The 18617-nt window shown below is 55.9% G+C and overlaps 5 protein-coding genes across 5 annotated transcripts; 3 read left to right on the top strand and 2 right to left on the bottom strand.

Moving 5' to 3' along the window:
- Positions 1-1467: 1467 nt before the first annotated feature.
- On the top strand, positions 1468-3006 carry QBC33DRAFT_528204 (uncharacterized protein). The gene is made up of 2 exons (XM_060427037.1): positions 1468-1897; positions 2005-3006. The coding sequence occupies exons 1-2, from the start codon at positions 1546-1548 to the stop codon at positions 2640-2642; spliced, it is 990 nt and encodes a 329-aa protein (XP_060286702.1). The 5' UTR covers positions 1468-1545; the 3' UTR covers positions 2643-3006.
- On the bottom strand, positions 2970-8376 carry QBC33DRAFT_600684 (P-loop containing nucleoside triphosphate hydrolase protein; the record flags this gene model as incomplete). Its single annotated transcript, XM_060432088.1, has 16 exons — positions 7854-8376; positions 7548-7796; positions 7204-7506; positions 7049-7162; positions 6712-6991; positions 5669-6654; positions 5437-5599; positions 5004-5372; positions 4825-4948; positions 4699-4770; positions 4590-4640; positions 4462-4526; positions 3781-4393; positions 3396-3720; positions 3264-3331; positions 2970-3183 (listed from the first exon to the last, which is right to left on the bottom strand). Exons 1-16 carry the CDS (start codon positions 8082-8084, stop codon positions 2970-2972), a joined length of 4227 nt encoding a protein of 1408 aa, XP_060286703.1. The 5' UTR covers positions 8085-8376.
- Positions 8377-8811: 435 nt separating this feature from the next.
- QBC33DRAFT_528211 (uncharacterized protein) lies at positions 8812-10123 on the top strand. Its single transcript, XM_060427038.1, has one exon. It carries the CDS (start codon positions 9029-9031, stop codon positions 9806-9808), a length of 780 nt encoding a protein of 259 aa, XP_060286704.1. The 5' UTR covers positions 8812-9028; the 3' UTR covers positions 9809-10123.
- Positions 10124-10568: 445 nt separating this feature from the next.
- QBC33DRAFT_445699 (uncharacterized protein) lies at positions 10569-12753 on the top strand (the record flags this gene model as incomplete). The annotated part of the gene is made up of 3 exons (XM_060424341.1): positions 10569-11341; positions 11415-12682; positions 12722-12753. The coding sequence occupies 3 exons, from the start codon at positions 10569-10571 to the stop codon at positions 12751-12753; spliced, it is 2073 nt and encodes a 690-aa protein (XP_060286705.1).
- A 729-nt stretch (positions 12754-13482) lies between these two features.
- Positions 13483-18007, bottom strand: QBC33DRAFT_446124 (uncharacterized protein; the record flags this gene model as incomplete). Its single annotated transcript, XM_060424357.1, has 2 exons — positions 13483-17558; positions 17632-18007. The coding sequence occupies 2 exons, from the start codon at positions 18005-18007 to the stop codon at positions 13483-13485; spliced, it is 4452 nt and encodes a 1483-aa protein (XP_060286706.1).
- Positions 18008-18617: the final 610 nt, after the last annotated feature.

Below are 18617 nucleotides of genomic sequence, written 5' to 3' on the forward strand. Positions count from 1 at the left end.
GTACTGATACCTATATCCCGGTATGCCTCCGTTCGTAGATACGTCTCCGTATCTCAGATAAGGAACGTAAAGAAGGCGCGAGATGGCATCACTTTTGCGCGTTTTCGTTTCCGAAACCTGCGACATTGCTTTTCTAACACGTTGCTGTTGTTTCTCAGGGATCAGCCCACAACAGATGCAGGCATCCGCGCTGCCTGGGCTGCCTGGGGTGTCTTGGGCTTCCGGTGCTCGCAGACTTTTCAGCCGGGCCAGCCCTGCCGCCATATCGTCATCCGGTCGTGATCTGGCGAGCGAGCATGGGGCAACGGTGCGACATGAGACTGGCTCCGGCCAGCAGCACGAACCAGTAGTGGAGGGGCATGGATGATACCTATGTACCCGTGTCATGCCAAGGGGCCAGGCGGCAATCGGATTAGATTAACCAGCTCGGTCCTACCTTGACCGACTCCTTCAACTCCTCCACCCCGGTGAGTTCCTTTTTTCGACGTGTGCGGCTCCTGACGACATCAAACTCGTTCAGAACCTCATAGGAATGCCACTTTGTACGTAGTAGTTATCCTCCCTCATTGGATGTACCTGTGCAGATTACTCTGGCGCCATGGAGTATGGAGATGAGAAATGATAGGGAAGGAAGGAGCGCCAATCAGCTCACCGCCCAAGAAAAGGAGTCGATGGATGAGCCTGGTCCGGAACAATCAGCCGTGAATAACTTCATGGACATGGGCAGCACTGTCTCGAACAACAGTTACCCTACGACACGAACACGTGGAACCAGCCTCCTACTCAAACGTAAAATTTATCCGGCAGCTGCACTATGGCAGACGATCAAGGTGGCTCGGATCCAGCGCCAACGGTTGCATCCCGCCAGAAAACCATGGGTCTTGTTGCACTGGCGAGAACGTTATTAGGTAATGAGGCCGCCATGCTCAGCGTGGGCTGCGCGCTGCCCCCACACCTTTGGTGCATACAATAAGGTATGTACCTAGGTAGTTCGTACACAGTGCCCAACAACGAGACCTCGCCCAAAAATGATAGATCAGATAACTATGGATGGACAGAGCGCGGCAAAAGTCGAACTTGCTTGGCTGTCGGCTCCAACCGTCGGTAGCGTCGAAACATACAGGACCGAAAGCTGTCATTTTCGACGGCACGGCTGGTGAGCACTTTCGCAGTGCTTACTTAGACGCTGAAGGGGAGAGAGCCAAGACTGCTAGAGGAAGCGCACAGAGCAGCGCAAAACGCTGCGGCGGAAGGTAGGAGCGGAGGATGATCTTGGGCTTGAATCCATGTTTAGGTTGGTAGGGAATTCTCCAGAATCCATATTCTGCACGCATGTTCCGTACATATGTATCTCCATCTATTCAAGGCTCCGAAGTCGCCTGCCTTTCCTACATAGTACACAGCCTACTCAAGGGGTAGAAAAACACGTGCACTTGCCCTCAGCTGCTCTCAAGCCTCAAGGACCGAGTTTGGGATTCTGATTCGCGAGCATGGCCCGTCGGAGGAACCAACCCCGCTCTTCGGCGCTATCCGAGGACCACGGGCATGCTGAACAGGGCTGTTTGGGGCGAACTTCAGTTGTCAAGCGTCACTTGTTCCACCTCAGGACCTCGCTCTCTAATCTGTACTTACTTATCGTCCCATGAGGCTCATTTCAGCCAGATGTCAGTCAGCATGGGCTTTGGCAGCAGCGTGGCCGCTCTCCTAGAGATATACTCGAACTGCATAACTCTCCTGAAGACGTCCGAGAACCAGGCTAGAGACGGCAGCAACGGTCCGCGGAGCCACGACCAGCAGTCGCAGCTGCGCCGCTCGCTACGATCCAACCGTGCGCAAGTGCGTCGCGCGTATTCTTCAGGGGTCTCCGAGTCGGGAAGCCGCTTTGAGAAGGGCGACGGTAAGCCATGTCCCAACCAACAGCGCTTGTCCCTGTCAGGGGGCGGTGGGCGCTCGGGGGCTTTGCGTCATCTTGGAACTGGCTGACGATCGGGCCCTCTCGAAAAGCTCGCGCAAAGTCGGCTCTGAGCCGTGTGCTCAAGAAACTGAGGGCGGCAATTGCGAACATATTGCAACCGTCGAGCAAGCATCAGAAGCCTGTGCTAGACTATGAGACGCTCACGCTGCTATCCAACGCCTCGAGAATCCAGGCGACGCAGGCTTGTGACCAGCTATCGCGCCGCTTGGGATCTTCTTCCTCTTCCCGGTGTTCGTCGGCGTCATCCTCTACCAGCTCCAAGCACAAGCGACGTAGGGTGTTGTCCAATTCAGCTTCGTCATCAAAGATCTCGTCGTCCGGCCAACAGCCGCTCAAGGATCGCCGGAGAAAGAGCCGCAGCGGCAGCGAAAAACCAAAAGGGGAGAGGAGAACCTCCCCAACCTCGCCGAGACCGACGAGCGTGAAACCCCATGGCCGCCGGACCGAGAGTGGGTCACGGACACCCACCCCGAAGAGGATATCTCTCGTGTCTACTTCTACCTTCAGCACGAAGCTGGGTGAAATCCCCGAGAGGAAATGGAGGTCTCGATATTCCTATGACTCGAGCCCAGAGGAGTATAATATCCGGCCTGTCTACCCCTTGAAACCTTACGAGTCTCCCGCAAAAAAGAGGGGGTTCTTCGGCTTGTTTAGAAGCAGATCGTGAGCACGTCAGAGAGTGAAGGAAGACAAGGGGGCTAGGTGTAGGGCCAGCTAGTAACTAACAGACGGGGTTGTACCACTGGCACTGAATGGACATGTTGTTGTTTTGTTTAAAGACAGAAGTCATGCACGAAGAATTACAAGATAGAATGAGCAGATGAGCAATCGCGCGTGGATTGGCAATGAGTCACGGAGCTATATACAATGGCATGGGGTAACAAGAACTTGGCTGAGGAAACGCACTCAAATACAGGTAGCCCTTATCTGAATCTATTTCTAGGACACTGTATGTCTTCTACGTGCCAAACTCTCGCCATTCCTCTCATTGTCTTTAGATATACGCACGGTATAGCTCACGGAAAGCCGACTCTTGTCCAAGTAAGGCCTGCGGCGTGTCGCATTCGACAAGACTGCCGCGATTCAGGACGGCCACCCGGTCGAACTTGTGAATGTGTGTAAACCGGTGAAGGACCGAGATGATCGTTTGCCCCCGGAACTCAGTGTCTATCACCTCCTGCATGATTGCCTCGGTCTTCTCGTCAACACTGCATAAACAAGTCAGCTGGTTATGCTCGTCTGGCCAAGATAAGGCGCGCGGGCGGGCTCTCAAAGGGGAGCTTTATACCTGCTCGTAGCTTCGTCCAGAATAAGAATCTTGCTAGGTACTAGCAGTGCCCGGGCCAAAGACAGAAGCTGCTTCTCCCTGAGACCACTCCGATGAGATCAGTTCCATATCGAGTCCTCCATTTGCACTGACTCTTGCCCACAGTCCAACTCTGAGTATAGCTGCCTCGATAGAGTCATCCGATGTCCGCCCTTGGGGATCGAGGTTAAATCTAACGGTGCCGGGCATAAAGAACGGATCTTGAGGGATGACGTTGATTCTCGAGCGAACTTCGATTCCATCCAATGTGGAGATGTCTACACCGTCAATCATTATCAAACCCGCCCTCATGTCTATCATACGTAGTAGAGTCATGATAAGAGACGTCTTCCCACTGCCTGAAGATCCACAAACGGCGAGTTTTTCCCCAGGAGGGAGACTCAGGCTCACGTCTGACAGAACCGGGGTGTCGTCGGACCTAGACAGACGTGTTAGCTCTCATGACATCAGATAGTAAGGAACAGAAGATAGCCCGTACATGTAGCTAGCAGAAACATGTTCCAAGCCAATCGCTCCTCGCACCAGCCAGTCGGCAGGCGGGACTGCGGTCCCAGCAGGTTCAGAGGGAGTCTCCTTTACAAAGTCCTGGACCCGCGCTACTGCCCCGATCGACGTTTCCAGCTTAGTCCAAGCCTGAATAGCCTGTGTGAGAAGCTCGCTGAACTGCAATATCAGCACGAGCGAAACGCCAAGGGCCCCGGCACTGATGCTGCCAGTCAGGGAGATTGCAATCGCAACGAGGATGACCGCCATGGCTCCCACGATCAAGTCCAGCACCAGCGCGAGCCACTGCTGGATGCACAGGAGCATGTAGAACGGCCTCTGGGAGTCATCCAGCATCGCCCTGTGCCTTTGGTGGAATGCGGCTCGCCAGTGGAACGAGCGAATGGTTGGGACTCCGCGGATGGTCTCGATGAAGTGTTTGTACAGCGGGGCTTTCGCCTCGATGTCGATGAGCCGGACTTGGCGCGAGGAGCGGAGATAGTACCGTTGGATGACGACTAGAACTGCGGCCAGGATGGGGACGACCGCCGCTAGATATTTTCCGAGAACACAGAGGATGATCAACTGGACAAGGCAGTATGTGGTGCCTGCGGGTCGAAGATATAATGAGCGGTGAGTTTCGACGTGTGCCTGTCGCAGTCAAGGGAGGAGTTACCCGAGGTGAACTGGATGGCTTGCATGGGGAGAGTCATGTCGATAAGGTCCATGTATTGACTGAATCTACACATGGTACCTATGTTAGAGACAAAATGGCCGCCGAGAGCTAATAGAAACCGAAGTTACCTATTCGTAATAGCACCAGTATCGGTGCTTTGAAATAAAGTAAACCGCGCCCTTAAGAGGAGAGAGTCATTAATATGGTCACTTCGAGAGGGACATACTCCCGACCTACTTAAGAGTAGACTCTAGGAGGTCGGAGTGTAGCTTTAGGGCAGTGTTGCTGATGACTCCGACCATGGATATCCTGGAAATTCATCGTCAGCTTAGAGCATATCCCGAGGACAGAGTGCTAACGAACGAGCATTCGCCTATCGTGGCAAGAGTAGAAAATACAACCAAGACGGTGTATACGCCGAGATACAAACTCAGTTGCCGGTTGGGTTCATCGCTATTCGCCTCCGTCCACCTTTCGATCCATATCGCTGGTAAGGGGGTTAGTACTTTGAACAAGGCTTTTCATGTCGTGTGTAAACTTACTCATGAAATTTGAAGCGACGGCCCCGATGAGCGTGAAAGTCGCCCATGAGATCACGCAGAGAGCCCCGGCACTTCGGCAGTAGTACGCATAAACAGACCAGCTTCCCTGGCGCCGCCGAAGATCGACTCCGGCCGAATGCACCGTCTCGCAGTTTTCAGTTGGGGCAGCAATCTGGGAGGTTGATGGCTTGTCGATACCACCTTGCCCATCTGCAGAGTACTGTAGACACTCCTGCTCGGGTTCGACAGTAAGCTCCTCGGATTCAGCGAGCTCGACGCCTCGCGACCGAATCTCGTTGTAGGGGCCACTATCGACAACCTTGCCGTTCTTGAGGACAATGATTTCATCCATGTGAGCGAGAAGGTGTCCTAGATGTTTGTTAGTTGCAGACATGCGTTCTGATGCGGTGTCTGGCAGAGAGGGGGTCCTCACTGCTGTGCGTAGCAAGTACAACAGATATACCAGCTTTCCGGAAATGGCCTTGCTTGCTGAAGAGACGAGTAGCTATGATGCTGGCTGTCGTGGGATCCAGACCGCTAGTCACGTCATCCATAATAATAACAGGGAGCCGAGAGTAGACAGCCCTGGCAAGAGACTGTGCGGGGAGGTTAGTCTCAGTGTATATATGGGACTTTGAGTCGGAAATATGTTTGGTTGCACAAACCACTCGTTGCCGCTGTCCTCCGCTTAGAGACGAGCCGTTGCTTCCAGCAATGGTCTGGTCACCACCAACCAAGTTATCGAGATCACGCTGGAGCCCACAGGATATGATAGTAAAGTCATACCATTTCTGGTCAACCTCCAGGTCTCCCGTAATGTTGCGTCGAATGGTGTCGTTCATGATCCATGGGACTTGAGTACAAAGGGCAGCCCCAGACAAATTTGTCACAGCAGACCTCTGTATCACTGTCGTTTCCCCGACCAAAGTCTCCAAAAAGGTCGATTTCCCCGAACCAACTGGCCCAGTGATAGCTGTCAAGCCAGACCTGATAGTCAAATTCAAGTCACGTAATACTGGCTCAGTAGCATCTGGTAACCAAGAAATATTCGCAGAGACGAAAGATGCAAGAACAGCGTCCGGTCTCCTGGAAGATAGGGGTGGCGAACGAAGGTCGCTTAGTGGTGTGCCGCTTTCCCAGGAGCCATCGGCAGGATCCTCCAGGAGCAAAGATGATGGCAGTGATGGCCCCAAGGCCTGCCTTGAGCAATATGATTCGATACGACCAAAGCATGCCACGGCCTGCATACAAGCAGGCAAGGCTTGACAGAATAAAAGTAGGGGTGTAGTCACTAGGCTGATGAGAGAAAGAGACGCAAACGCCTGTGCCGATAACAGAGTCTCGTCCTTCCTGACGACTGCAATGATAGCATAGGCGCTGAATGTCGCAAAGGGGGCGAGGGTTATGGGCACATTTCCAGCTAGAATCTGCCATAGTTGAAGGTAGCGGAATTTCTCCGATGTCCGTATTTCGACCTTTCGCAAGTCATCAATGATGGTGCTGAACACATTAGACAAACCTAACATCTTGGCAGCTTTCATGTCACCAAGCATGTTGGCCGTGACGGCAACTCTCTTCTCGACCCGCTCGTTCCATGCCTTCTGAGCTGGCCCAGAACGTCGCCCAACGATTGACGCTGCGGCCACCGACGCTTCAGGCATAGGTTAGCTGGAGAAGAAGCAACGGAGGGGTTGCTCCTGTTACTAACCCATGCAGATAATTAATGGCACCGCGGCAACATAGGACACTTGCCGCCCCAAGAGCCAGACTGCGATTCCAACCTCGGGAATTGATGCCCATACTTCGTGAATAAGTCTCAAGCCTTGAACAATGCGCTCCACATCCGTGCCCATCAAAGTGATAGCTTCCGAGTCCTTCACATCAATGGCCCGGAGAGCAGTGATATGTCGATATATCATGGCAATAAGGCCCGATCGTATTCTAGTATTCATACGGTTGGTCTGGCGCCAGTATATCGCCCGTGAAATCTAAGATTTTGGCCAGTCAGGGGGAGTGAGCAGAAGATGGGCAATATGACTACTCACGGCAATGCCAAGGTACAGAAGAACGAAAGCACCAATGATAGCATGCCCATATTCTTCTTGGTTCTTATGCGTCCTCGATAAGAGGTATGATACTACCGACTCGATGAGAAAGGGCTGGCAAAGGATGAATGCCGATAGAGTAGACGCGGAGGCACGGCAGAGAAGAAGGGCCATGCATTTGCGGCAAACGTGGCGCGGAATAGCCGGTAGCGGCCAGCGTTACGTCGCCAGCATGCATCCAGTTTTGTCCATGCCACCTCCTCTGAGAGGAGGTCGTCGACCTTCGGGATGTCTCGGAGCGTAATGATCTGGGAGTATCCAGTCTGAAAGAACGGAAGCATCCAAACGAAAAAGCCCCGACTCCAGAAACCAGCCGTTTGCTCTTTGGTGACATTCTGATACCGTGGCAGTAGCGACTTACTCTTTCCCACAGACTCGAAAAATATGGCTCCTGCTGGCTGATGAAGATTATAGTCCATATTGCCTTTGGAGTGTGAACAGAGGGAACGAGCCAGAGCGAGCGTAGTCGGGGTATAGAGAGTATGGAGGATGCCGAGAAGTAAACGACCAACAGATCCGAGGGCTGGACTGAGCGCTGGTCTTCCACAAAGGACAGAACTCCTGCTGCTAAGACGGCCGCTGAGCTTAGTATTCCAGCGCAGGCAGAGAACCTTGTGTGCAGACTCGGTGTGCGTAGACTGAGGACAAGGAAGAGAAGATGAAAAACTAGAAGGGCGGAAAGTAAAGCCTGGGTATGGATAGTCAGTGCACGCCAACCGCACTCCCAAGAGGATGTAAAGTTTACCAGTTTCCATGTTGCCAGCCGATGAGAATTCATCTTGACTGGAGTCTTCCACAACATCCGAAGCCGCCATGGCAGGAAAAGAAGGAACAGAACGGCTGGAAGACCAATGAAACAGGCATCTTCGAATAGCAGGGTGAAGTCGAAAGGGCGACAAGCCACGTTGATCCGGGGACCGAATTGGTTATCCGCGTCTAAAGGGCAGCTACCCAGAAGCAATCCAGATGCTGTCATATTACCTGGACCCCTGAGCGGTCGACAATAGCAGGGAATTGACACAGGTACCCGCCTTGAATGTACTAAACGGACGTGACTTATCTTCTCCCACTGGCGTCAAGATTGTTGAATCCTATGCTATATAGGTAGGTGACAAGGAGGCAGAGGATGGAAGTTCTACTCTTTTAAGGATCCCTTTACCCCGCGTGCCACCACATTCGCACCAAAAGGTAACCTTTAAAATAACGTTCACTAAGGTACTTACGTAGGAGCTCTCAAAGTTACGTATACTAGGTACGCGCGCAAGCTGTGCGGATGGAGACACCTAATTCTGAGAGTAATAGAGAAGTATTTCATGCTCCGACGGAACGGGTCGAAGAAGGGCATTATATCGCAGGTCTGAGGGATACGTTGCTTGACCACTGGTCGCCACACCGGACAAGAGACCTTGGCAAATATCCTTTCCTCCCGTACTCTTTTGCAATCAGCTCTGGGTCCAGTTCGCTGGCAGTGGGAGCAACCCTTCCAGTTCTCTGACGGTCTCGATGCCGACATAGCTCGGCAGTGTCGGATTCCCGCTGGAGATACCCGACTAGAAAACCGACACCTGTGATGAAGAAAATGTTGCCAAGCAAAGCGCTTCGGCAGCCTAAACTTTCCGATCTTTAAGCTCTCTCGTATACGCACATCGAGTACCGATCACCTTGCGGGCCGATCAATGTGCGGCAGGGAGGCGCCTAGAACCCCTTATCGAAGGCGGGCCAATGAGATCGACGACTGATCCTGGAGCAATGAGGATAAGTAGGTTGACGGAGATGCGTGCATCGTCTAACACCCCAAGTCGTCTCCGCCAAGGCACTCTGCCTGGTGGAATACATACGCCCCCCTTCTCTCATATCGGTCAACGCTACCCAAGTGTAACACGGTAGACTAGACGACGAGCAAGACGAGCAAGACAGGCCATGGCGGATTTCCTCAGCGCAAGCCAGATCATAACGTTGCTGCCATGGAGCATCGCCAGCGGCTCATCAGAATCTGGGGGGATTCCTCCTGGATCCAAGGTCCTCGAGATCGGTCCTGGACAGGTTGACTTCACCGTCGCGTTGGCTGATGCTGTAGGACCAACAGGCTATGTTGTTGCAGTTGACAATGCGCCCCCGGATTATGGTATGGTGGCACGAAACCGCCTACTCTCTCCTCCAAGGCCCCTGAAACACTTGATACTGCCGTGGCTAGTCACTGATAGTAGCACTATAGGAACGCCCCTTATCGAGGAAGCGCAAGCCTTCTCGGTTGCCTCGCCACTCGGCGATCGAATCGGATTTGTCCGCGCAGGCCCGCTCGACTTCCTGTCTTCCGCGATAGAGGTAGCAATTCAGGGTTTCGACTTCATCGTCTTCTACCACTGCAGCGGGTACTTCAACAGGCCAAACTACGTCACTCGCTTGCTTAAGCTTGCCCGCTCCCGCGTGTGCACCGGCCTCATAGCCGAGTACAGCCTCTCGACGTCGCTCCGCGCCGCCGTCCCCCATGTACTCTCGGCTCTTGTCAACAATACGCTCGAAAGCCTCCAGAGCGAGGCTTCGATGCGCAACATCAGGTCTGCGCAGACCCCTCCCCAGATCATTCGTGCCGCCGAGGGCGCGGGTTGGGCGGGTGAAGATACAGGAGATCGTCACACCGGGACCCAGACAGCGCGATGGGCTCAGGGAAGTCAGCATGGTGGTCAAGTCCAAGTTTAAGGCGAACCTCGAAGCCGCGCAGGTAGAACGGGTGAAGACAATGCTGTATGGTATGGTTAATGCCGTCGCTGCGAGTGCGGACCTGCTCGACGGGGGAGTCGAGGCTGTGAGGACTATGGACGTCTGGGTTGCGCGATTTGACATGAGGAATGAGAAACTCTCAAGATAGCGAAACGAAGTTGGAGAACCAGTCTTGACAAATGACAGGTAGTTAGAAACCTTGCGCTCTCACTTCCATCCAAGCTCGCGATGATGGAGATCACGGATGAGGATCCAGACGTCGCTCACTAGTTATCCCACAATTGCAAAAGGCAGGATCGTCTTGCGCCCAATGCGGTCGGCAAGCGTGCCATATGAAAACACTAAGAATCGTGGTGTAGTCGTATGTACATACATACTGAGTGTAGGTCCTCTGCTTGGGTAGGGGTGGTGGCGCTTGGTCCTTGGCATGGATCGCAGTGGGGGAATCCTGGAGGCTGGCGAGCAACCCCACACAATTCATTTCCGCTCTCAAGTGGAAAATTGCCTACCTATTTTGCCCCACCAAAGAATCGGGAGCCCCTCGTGACCCCCGTCTCATCAGCAGCCTCCATTCAACGACAGGTCGATACTACATAGTATTCAGGTCTACTGTGACCGGCCGACTATTAATCAGTACTGTCTTGTTCGACCACACGACCGCCCGAGTGCAATGCGCAGCCAGACTTAAGCTCCGCCTGCCCACGCCCCGCCCTAACCTACCACCCACTAAGCCGACCTCATGGCCGACCCCGCCGTCGCGGCCCTCAACTCCCTGCTCCGCACGGCGAGCATCGAGGATCACGAGGAGGCCCTCCGGCTCGCAAACTCGGCCATCAAGGCTTCCAAGGCCGGCTCCGCCGAGCAGCTCCTCGCCCACCACACCAAAGTCGTCAGCCTCCTCAAGCTCGACCGTTTCGAAGACTCGCTGCGCGCCCTCGCCGCCGCCGGCACCAAGCTCGAGGAGCAATGCCTGCTAGAGAAGACCTATGCGCTGTACAAGACGGGGCAATTGGACGACGCCGAGGCCCTTCTCGGGTCAGCACCCCGTTCCTCGAGAGCTCTCCAACACGTCGCCGCCCAGGTGGCTTACCGTGCGGATAACTTCGCCCATGCCGCCACCATATATCGAGAGCTGGCCGCAGCCTCAGACGGGGCCCGGTACGGTGAGGAGAACGACCTTCGTATCAACACCCAGGCGACAAATGCCCAGCTCGAGTGGCAGGGCAACGGCCATCTCGTACCCGAGAACCAGCGACAACCCGGACGGGACGAGCTGGAGGCGTTCGAGACGGCCTACAACGCCGCCTGCGGGTGCATCGCGAGGGGAGATTTTGCCAAGGCGGCTGTTTTGTTGAAGAGATCCAAGGGTCTCTGCGAGGCGTCCGAGGACCTGGCCGACGAAGAGAAGCGAATAGAGCTTGTCCCCATCATTGTGCAGCAGGCCTACGTCTCTGCCAAGTTGGGCAGGTTGGACGAGGCGGCTAGTCTGCAGAAGTCGATTTCGTTGTCGGAGTAAGCCCACACGCCACCTGGGAGGGCTTTCCCCCTCTTTCTCATGCCCACTTACTTACACCTTATCTCTTAGGGTGCCGGATGCCTCGACCAGGGCTCTGGCGCATAACAACTCTCTTGTTCTGAAAGCTGAGAGCAATCCTTTCATGGTCCAGCGACTCGCACAGCTGGCACCCACAGTAACCGACGACGACCGGCTGTTTGGATATCAGGCATCTGTGCTGAGGCGAAACAAGTATATCATCGAGCTGCAAGCCCAGAAATTCTCGGGTGTTAAGCGGACCACGGCCAACATAATGGCTAACGAAAGCACTTCGGCAATCTCGGCCGACAAGGCCGGCCTCGGCGTCCTCCATGCTGGCGCACACGCTGAGCTGCAGACCGGGAAGGACGCCCTCCGCCGTATCCTCCCGCTTCTCGACTCGAGACCAGACGATGTTGGTCTGCTCCTGACCATAATCCAGCTCTACGTCCAGACGAAGAACCCCGGCGCGGCGCTCTCCCTCCTCGAGGCCTTCTTCAAGCGCCTCGAAACCGCCACGACGCCCGACCACGCCGACGTCCGCTACGCGCCGGGCCTCGTCGCCCTCGCCGTCTCCCTGTACCGCCTGCAGGGCCGCCCCGCCGCGATCCGCACGGAGCTCGCCAAGGCCGCTGCGCACTGGGAGGAGCGGCAGGACTCCTCCTCCTCCTCCTCCTCGACGCCCGGCTCCTCGGCGACGTCGCTCCTGCGCGAGGCCGGCATCGAGCTCCTCGGCTCCCCCAACCCGTCCGACCTCGCCGTCGCCGGCGCCGCCTTCGACCGCCTCCTCGCCGGCGCCGGCGCCTCCCGCGCCGCCACCGCGGGCCTGGTCGCCTCCTTCGCGACCCGCGACTTCGCCCGCGCCGAGCCCCACCTGTCCTCGCTGACCCGCGTCGATGAGCTCGCCGCCGGCGTCGACGTCGCCACCCTCCTCGGCCGCGGCGTCGCCACCCTCCCCGTCGCAGCAGCCGCGACCTCCGCGAAGCGCGCCCGCACCTCCGACGAGGGCGAGGGCGAGGGCGATGCAGCAGCAGCAGCGGCAGGGGCCCCAGCAGCAAAGAGGCAGAAGAAGGCCCGCCGCCCCCGGCTGCCCAAGGACTACGACCCGTCGCGCAAGCCCGACCCGGAGCGGTGGCTGCCGCTGCGCGACCGGAGCACGTACCGGCCCAAGGGCCGCAAGGGCCGCAAGCGCGCCGCCGAGGCGACGCAGGGCGGCGGCGTCGGCGTCGCCGGCCAGGAGACCCTGGAGCTGGTGGGCGGGGCCGGCGCCGTCAGGGTCGAGAGGGCCGGCGCCGCTGGCGGGGCGGGAGGGGCCGCCGGTGGAGGTGGTGGTGCTGCCGCCAGTGGGGGGGCGGCAGGGAAGGGGAAGAAGAAGAAGGGGAAGAAATAGATGGGTTCCTGTGCCCCCCCCCCTATATCCCGTCTCACCGTCTCTCCCCTTTTTGTCCATGTCATCCTTGGGGAAGGTGGATTTGGGAGGCGGGCTTAACATGTTGGGTCAAGATTATGTATGGATCAGCCAGGGGAGCATTCGTGGCAATACAATCAATCAAATACAACTGCAGAGCAAAATCTTTTGTGTTTTCAAAAATGAAGCATGGCTCCTTCCATCTTCACCCTCCTTGCCAGAGGTAGGTTTAATCTAGGGTTATCCATTGTTACAACAACCCTTCGTCCCGATTCCGTCCAGCCAGGCAGGCTACTGCGCCACCCGTCCGAGTTCCTTTTGCCACACTTTTAAGAGATTCTGGCCTTGCAAGGTGGGCTCCATCCATGTAAGGGGGGACTTGAGTCTGAGTGTAATGTTTTGCTCCTCACTCACAAACCCACCTCCCCAAATCTGCTTCCAGAGACAGACCCCTCAGTTCTATCTCTAGAGTCCTCCTTAGACCCTTATTCCCATTGTCCCACCGCATCGCACAAAATCCATTTCAACCCCGATCCTGTGCTATCCACGAAGGATACGACAGAGTGAGGCCCAATCCTATCTGTACATAATACACTGGCACGTCAGAAAGCGAACCCCTGCGTTGCCCCTGCCACCCCAGGTCGAGACACGCGTGATGTATACACGGCCCCGGCATCGAAGTCATGTCGAGCTCGAGCGGGTCCCTGCCCTCTAAGCACTTACGGCCTGGAGAGGTGGACTCGGTAGTCGCTCTCCACCTTTGACTTGGGGGTGCCCTTCCGCTTCTTCCCGGTCCGCCGAGCTTCCCGCTGCAGGCGAAGCAGGCGGTTCCGGCGTGAAGAACTGTGTCTCATGCGGGCTGCGCAATTGGTCCGCACTAGAGGTATCGTAGTCGTCATCGTCGTCGTCTTCGACATCATCCTCCCCGCTGTCATCGCTGTCCCGATCGTCATCGCCGGTCACGGACTCAGACTCTCCCTGGATAGGAGGTAGGGGTGTACGTATGCCCTCCGAGAAGCTCACGGCCACTTCGCTGTCTGTGTCTGATGGGACAGCCAGGGTCCCGCTAGGAGCCGCCTTGGCAGACGAGTACTTCCTGTGGAGTTCCCGGAAGCTCCGTGCGGTTGTTGTGCTTGCACTGGCACCTGATTCGCGACGGTCACGCTCCCTGTCGGAATGGACCTGCGCTGTGAGGATGGAGTGGAAATCGCTTCCACCGTCACTCGCAGGACCACTTTCAGTGGAACTGGCGGCGTCGTCCCGCAACTGCGTGGCCTGCAAGGACCTGTTCCTCTGGCGAATCCGCTCCTCGGGAGACATACTTTGAAGCTCAGCGCCAAAGTTAATGACGGATGCTTTCTTGCCGTGTACGACGAAGGAGCCTGATCCACGTGTGAGGACGTCGGCAGAGTCGCGAACCGTCTCATCGGTTGCGCCGCTGGACACCGAATCCCGGCCTTTGCGGCTGCGATGGTGGGATAAGTGGCCGGCACCCTCCCTAAGGGTACGCTGTAAGCTGCGGCGAATCTTGCTACGGTCTAGCCGGTCGGAATGGCTGGCATTGTTCTGGCGTTCTCTGCGGTCCTGTCCATCCTCGGCGTCACCAGCAGAGGACTTGGCACGCGTCGGCCGAGGGGTCATGTCTGCGTCAAGAAGTCCGGCCTGCTCAAGCAAGTCTCGCTCATTTGCGTCGACCTCTTCAGACTGTTCCATGGTACGAGGTCTCTCGGGGTTGGAGCTCGAAGTTGCGATCTTTCTCGGAGGTGTTGCCGTGGTGGAATGGCTCGAAGCCATAGCGCTGGAGGCAGATGCTTTTCGAGCGTCTACCTTGTCAACACTGAGACCTGCTGTCTCCCACAAGTTCTGATGCTCTCGGAAAATCGGCGCGGTAGCACTTGTCGGCGGCGTCTGGAATACATCCGTCATGGGTGACTCCGTATCTGACATATCAGCTAGACTCGCGTCCCGTGTGAAGGAGAGACGGATGGACGACCGCCGCGGGCTTCTCTGGAGAGCAGCGTTGTCGCTTGCTCTCGGTTCATCTCGTGCAATGGCTGATTTCTCCAGGGAGGGCCCAGCCTCCTGGGCATTGTCCTCCTTCGGCAAGCCCAACGACTGCCGCTCTTCCTCGAGGTCCATAACAAGTATGTCTCGGTGGCACTTCAACCTCCAGATTTCCATCCGAGTCCACTTCAGCTGGGCCGCCATCCGAGCTGCAGAGAGTAGCATACCCTCCCTGGTCTTGGGGTGGATAGGGGCCAGGATCTGCAAATGCCGGGAATTCCGCAACTGTAGCTCAAGATGATTCTCCGAATCCTCCAGCTTTTCGTCGGCATCACAAATCTTCTGTCTCATGATTTCTCTCCGCGCAGAGAGGATGTCCTGAGCCAAGTTGTAGTCTATCTTGCTCCGTGCCACGCTTACCTCTCCGGTAGGGGTCTGGATGCCTTCGATCTCCGTGTCCAATCTCCTGAGGGCGCGTCGACCTTGACCGTCGTAGCCGCCGCCTATTACTCCTCTCATCCTCACTCCCGACGTCCTGAATGCAGCCGCGTAGTTGAGCTTGGCGAGCCAATCGTTCATCTCCTCCTCGTTATCTGCGAGAAGGACTTCCTCAATACCTCCGTGCCTTACATACGTAAACGCATGCTTGTGCTTCTTGTAGGTCGAGTCCAACAACGCCACTGCTCCGTCTGTGGACATCAAAGCATCGGGCTTGAATTGCTCGAGGGGAGGCTTGAAGATGATGGGAATACCGTCATGGCCTTGCTTGATGTGAGTCTCGTGCTGATGGACTAGGCTCTTTATCCAGGTCGTGTTGCGGAAGAAGTAGAGCTGAGCACCGGTGAGGATCGCGCCCCATTCCTGCCACGGCGACCGAGTCTTCTTTTTCTTGACATCCTTCCGCCACAAGACGCCCACCTTGGTGATTTTGATGTCCACAATTCCCGGGTGCGCCTCGGCTGGGTTTGTCGCCGTCTTTTCAGACATGAATGCGTCCGGACGGGACCTGGCTGACACGATTTGCAGGATCCCAGTCTTGAAGAAGGTTTTCTGTAGCTCCTTCATATTGAGGCTCCCCGCAGTCCCCAGGTAACTGTAAGGGTCCTCCAAGTGCATCACCTCCTTGAGATTGGGCCGCAGTATGTCCAGACTGCCATCAATGATGAGCGTGTACGGGTCGATTGGCTCCTTCGCGGCCTTCTTCACCGGGTCTGGCACGGCGGTTGGGAAAATGGACTTTCTCTTGGACTTGTGGGCAACTATGCGCTCGCCGTTTATATCGAAGTCGTCCTCGACGTGGATGAACGGCGTGTAGGTGATGTTGTCGTAGAAAACTTCGAGTATCTCGTTAAAGATTCCCTCATCCTGGGTGTTCTTCAGGTAGTCCGCTTTCTGCATCTTGCGTTTATTGTTCTTGTTGAACACGTCGGTGTGCAGAATCAGCAATGAAAAGGCAATAAAATACGCCTGATCGGGCGACGAGTAGATGCCAGGGTTGCATTCGTGGTACCGATCCGCAAACGACTGTAAAAATCGATCAATATGCTGCGTCTCCTTGGGGAGCTCGGCTTCCATGAGCAGCTTCCGGATGGCTATATCCATGGGCTCCCCGAAGAAGCCAAACCTTCGCATATAGCTGCGTAGCACAGCTTGAGAGAAGGTGTCTGAACCCTTCGAGACAGCTGCTGCTATCACGCTCCGGCTGACAACATCCTCTAGACGAGCAAGGTATTTGGCGGGGGTATCGTCTTCCCTCCGCTCGGGAAGTATGACCGGTTCACGGGCAATCTGGAGAGAGTTGTTCTTGCTCGTGCTGGAGCCCGGTGTTGCTGGAGTCAGCGAACCCCCTCGGCCAGACGGCTCCGAATTCTGCCTCAACCTGCTGAGGCTCAACAGGTCACCGAAGCTCTTCCTTCCGATCGAAGAGGACGTTCTTGACACGGGGGGTGCAAGATGCTCGTCTACCGACTCCCTAGGAGAATTCATGCCAAGAGAGCTCATGGTCGACGACCTCCCTCTAAGACGTAGATGCGTTCTCGTCGGCGATGAGTGCCCCGAGTTCCTCGAACTGGGCCTCAACAGTGCAGTCATGGGAGATACGCTGGCCTTTGTGAAAGTCACCTGTACAGGAGAATTGGCTGGGAGGTTGTTCGCTCCATTGCCGGAAGAGGGGCGAGAAGGGGTAGGCGTCTGCTGGGATCCGGATTTAGAAGGCGAGCCATCGCCATTGCCTGGGGAAGATTCGGTTGTTGTGGATGCGGTGAGAGACGAGCTCGAGGCTGAAGGATCGGCTGTGAGGGATGTCTTAGGCTTCTGAGGAAGGTGAGAGATGGGAAATAGGGGCTCAGGTCGCTTGTTCTTCCTGCGTGGAAGCCTAAAGAATGTCGTGGTTGTGTGGACAGTATGAGTGGTAGTGGTAGTGCTTGCGTAGACTCGCTGATCACTGGAGCTACCGTCGGACCTGGAAGACTCGGACAGTCGATTATTAACAGGCAATGCCAATACAGAGCCATTATCCTCCCCGTAGGCTGGAGGAGAACTAGACGACGGAGGTCGTTTTGGTTCGTTGAATGTGACGCTTTGCTTCCTTGCCGTTGAGGGAAGAGCCATTGAACTCCGCCTATCTTTTTTGCCCAGTCCGGGTCTGTTTGAAGCCTCGGGCTGTTCTGCGATGCTCGGCTCTTCGCCAGACCGTCGAAACCGGCTGGATAGTCTCATGCGAGACTGTTTTTTCTGGGGTACGTTGAGGTTGAACGTGGGGGCAGTGGTGATGATCTCGGGAGCTGTTTAAATGCGCGAGTAAGCACCATGCACCGATTATTTGCAAAGATAGACCAGAGAGTAGTTGCGACATACGTCGGGGGAGGGGCGGTGGCTTCTCCGCAGCAGCGTATTGCTTGGCCTTGGCTGCAAGCTGGGAGTCTGAAGCATTGCGGAATCGCAGCATTGAGAAGCGAAGGTGTTTCGACGATTCTTCCTGAACGGGAGGGGATGCTGGCCTAACCACAGGCACAGGCCCAGCGGTGGGCGTGGTAACCTGACTCGAGGTAGAAGACCTTGCATCGTTGGGAGGCGTCGCCGGAGGTGTGGGAACAGGGAGCGCGGGGCCAGACTCGGACACGGAGCTCAGGGCGGGCAGATCGGATGTCGAGTCGGGTCGGGAAGGTAGCTGGTTCGTGAGCGAGTCGTGGTTGATAGCGGTGTGTCGTCGCATGTCAGACTCGCTAACCATGTTGCCACGACGGCGTAAGAAGGGCATGATTGCGAATGTTTGCAGTCATTCATGATAATCCGGATCGGATGCGGCCAAAGGTCAGCTCCCCCCTTTTTCGCAGTTATTCACACGAGGCCATGGGCACATCAATTCGTCGGAAGAGCTCGGGATACAGTACGGCGATGCAAAGCAAGAAAATGAAAGTGGTGGATTGGATGAAGATGGGGATCAAAGGGCGAGAGACGAGGTTGGAAATGTTGTCTGCAGGAGAGCCTCTTTGCATGGCCGTCTGTCCCAATCAACCCGTCCCTTGGGAGCAGGGAACGAAGGCTAGGTAAGAAGCAAGGAGGTGGAACAGGTGGAACCCTGGTCCGAAGCCGCGCGACCTTCCTAGCTTGATTCGCTGGCCCCACCTTTAGTTACGGGGCCGCTTCTTCCACTTTCAGCTCCCCCCAGCCCTTCAAAGCTGAGGTGAAGTGGCTGATCTGCTGGTAGGAGGGCCCTCCCCCTAGGCCTTAGGTAGACATGGATACAACGTTGAAAACATGTTGCGGTTGATAGGGGTAGAAGTGAATAACTGGAGGAAACATGCTTCCACGGCTTTTCAACGATCATATATATGTAAATG

Source organism: Phialemonium atrogriseum (genome assembly GCF_030411735.1).
Source record: "Phialemonium atrogriseum strain 8032-3 unplaced genomic scaffold QBC33scaffold_4, whole genome shotgun sequence".
Taxonomy (NCBI): domain Eukaryota; kingdom Fungi; phylum Ascomycota; class Sordariomycetes; order Cephalothecales; family Cephalothecaceae; genus Phialemonium; species Phialemonium atrogriseum.

Coding starts and splice junctions, on each gene's coding strand:
- QBC33DRAFT_528211 (XM_060427038.1), top strand. CDS start 9,029: ATGGCGGATTTCCTCAGCGCAAGCCAGATCATAACGTTGCTGCCATGG.
- QBC33DRAFT_528204 (XM_060427037.1), top strand. CDS start 1,546: ATGCTGAACAGGGCTGTTTGGGGCGAACTTCAGTTGTCAAGCGTCACT. Junction 1,898..2,004: donor CCGCTTTGAGAAGGGCGACG/GTAAGCCATGTC, acceptor CCTCTCGAAAAG/CTCGCGCAAAGTCGGCTCTG.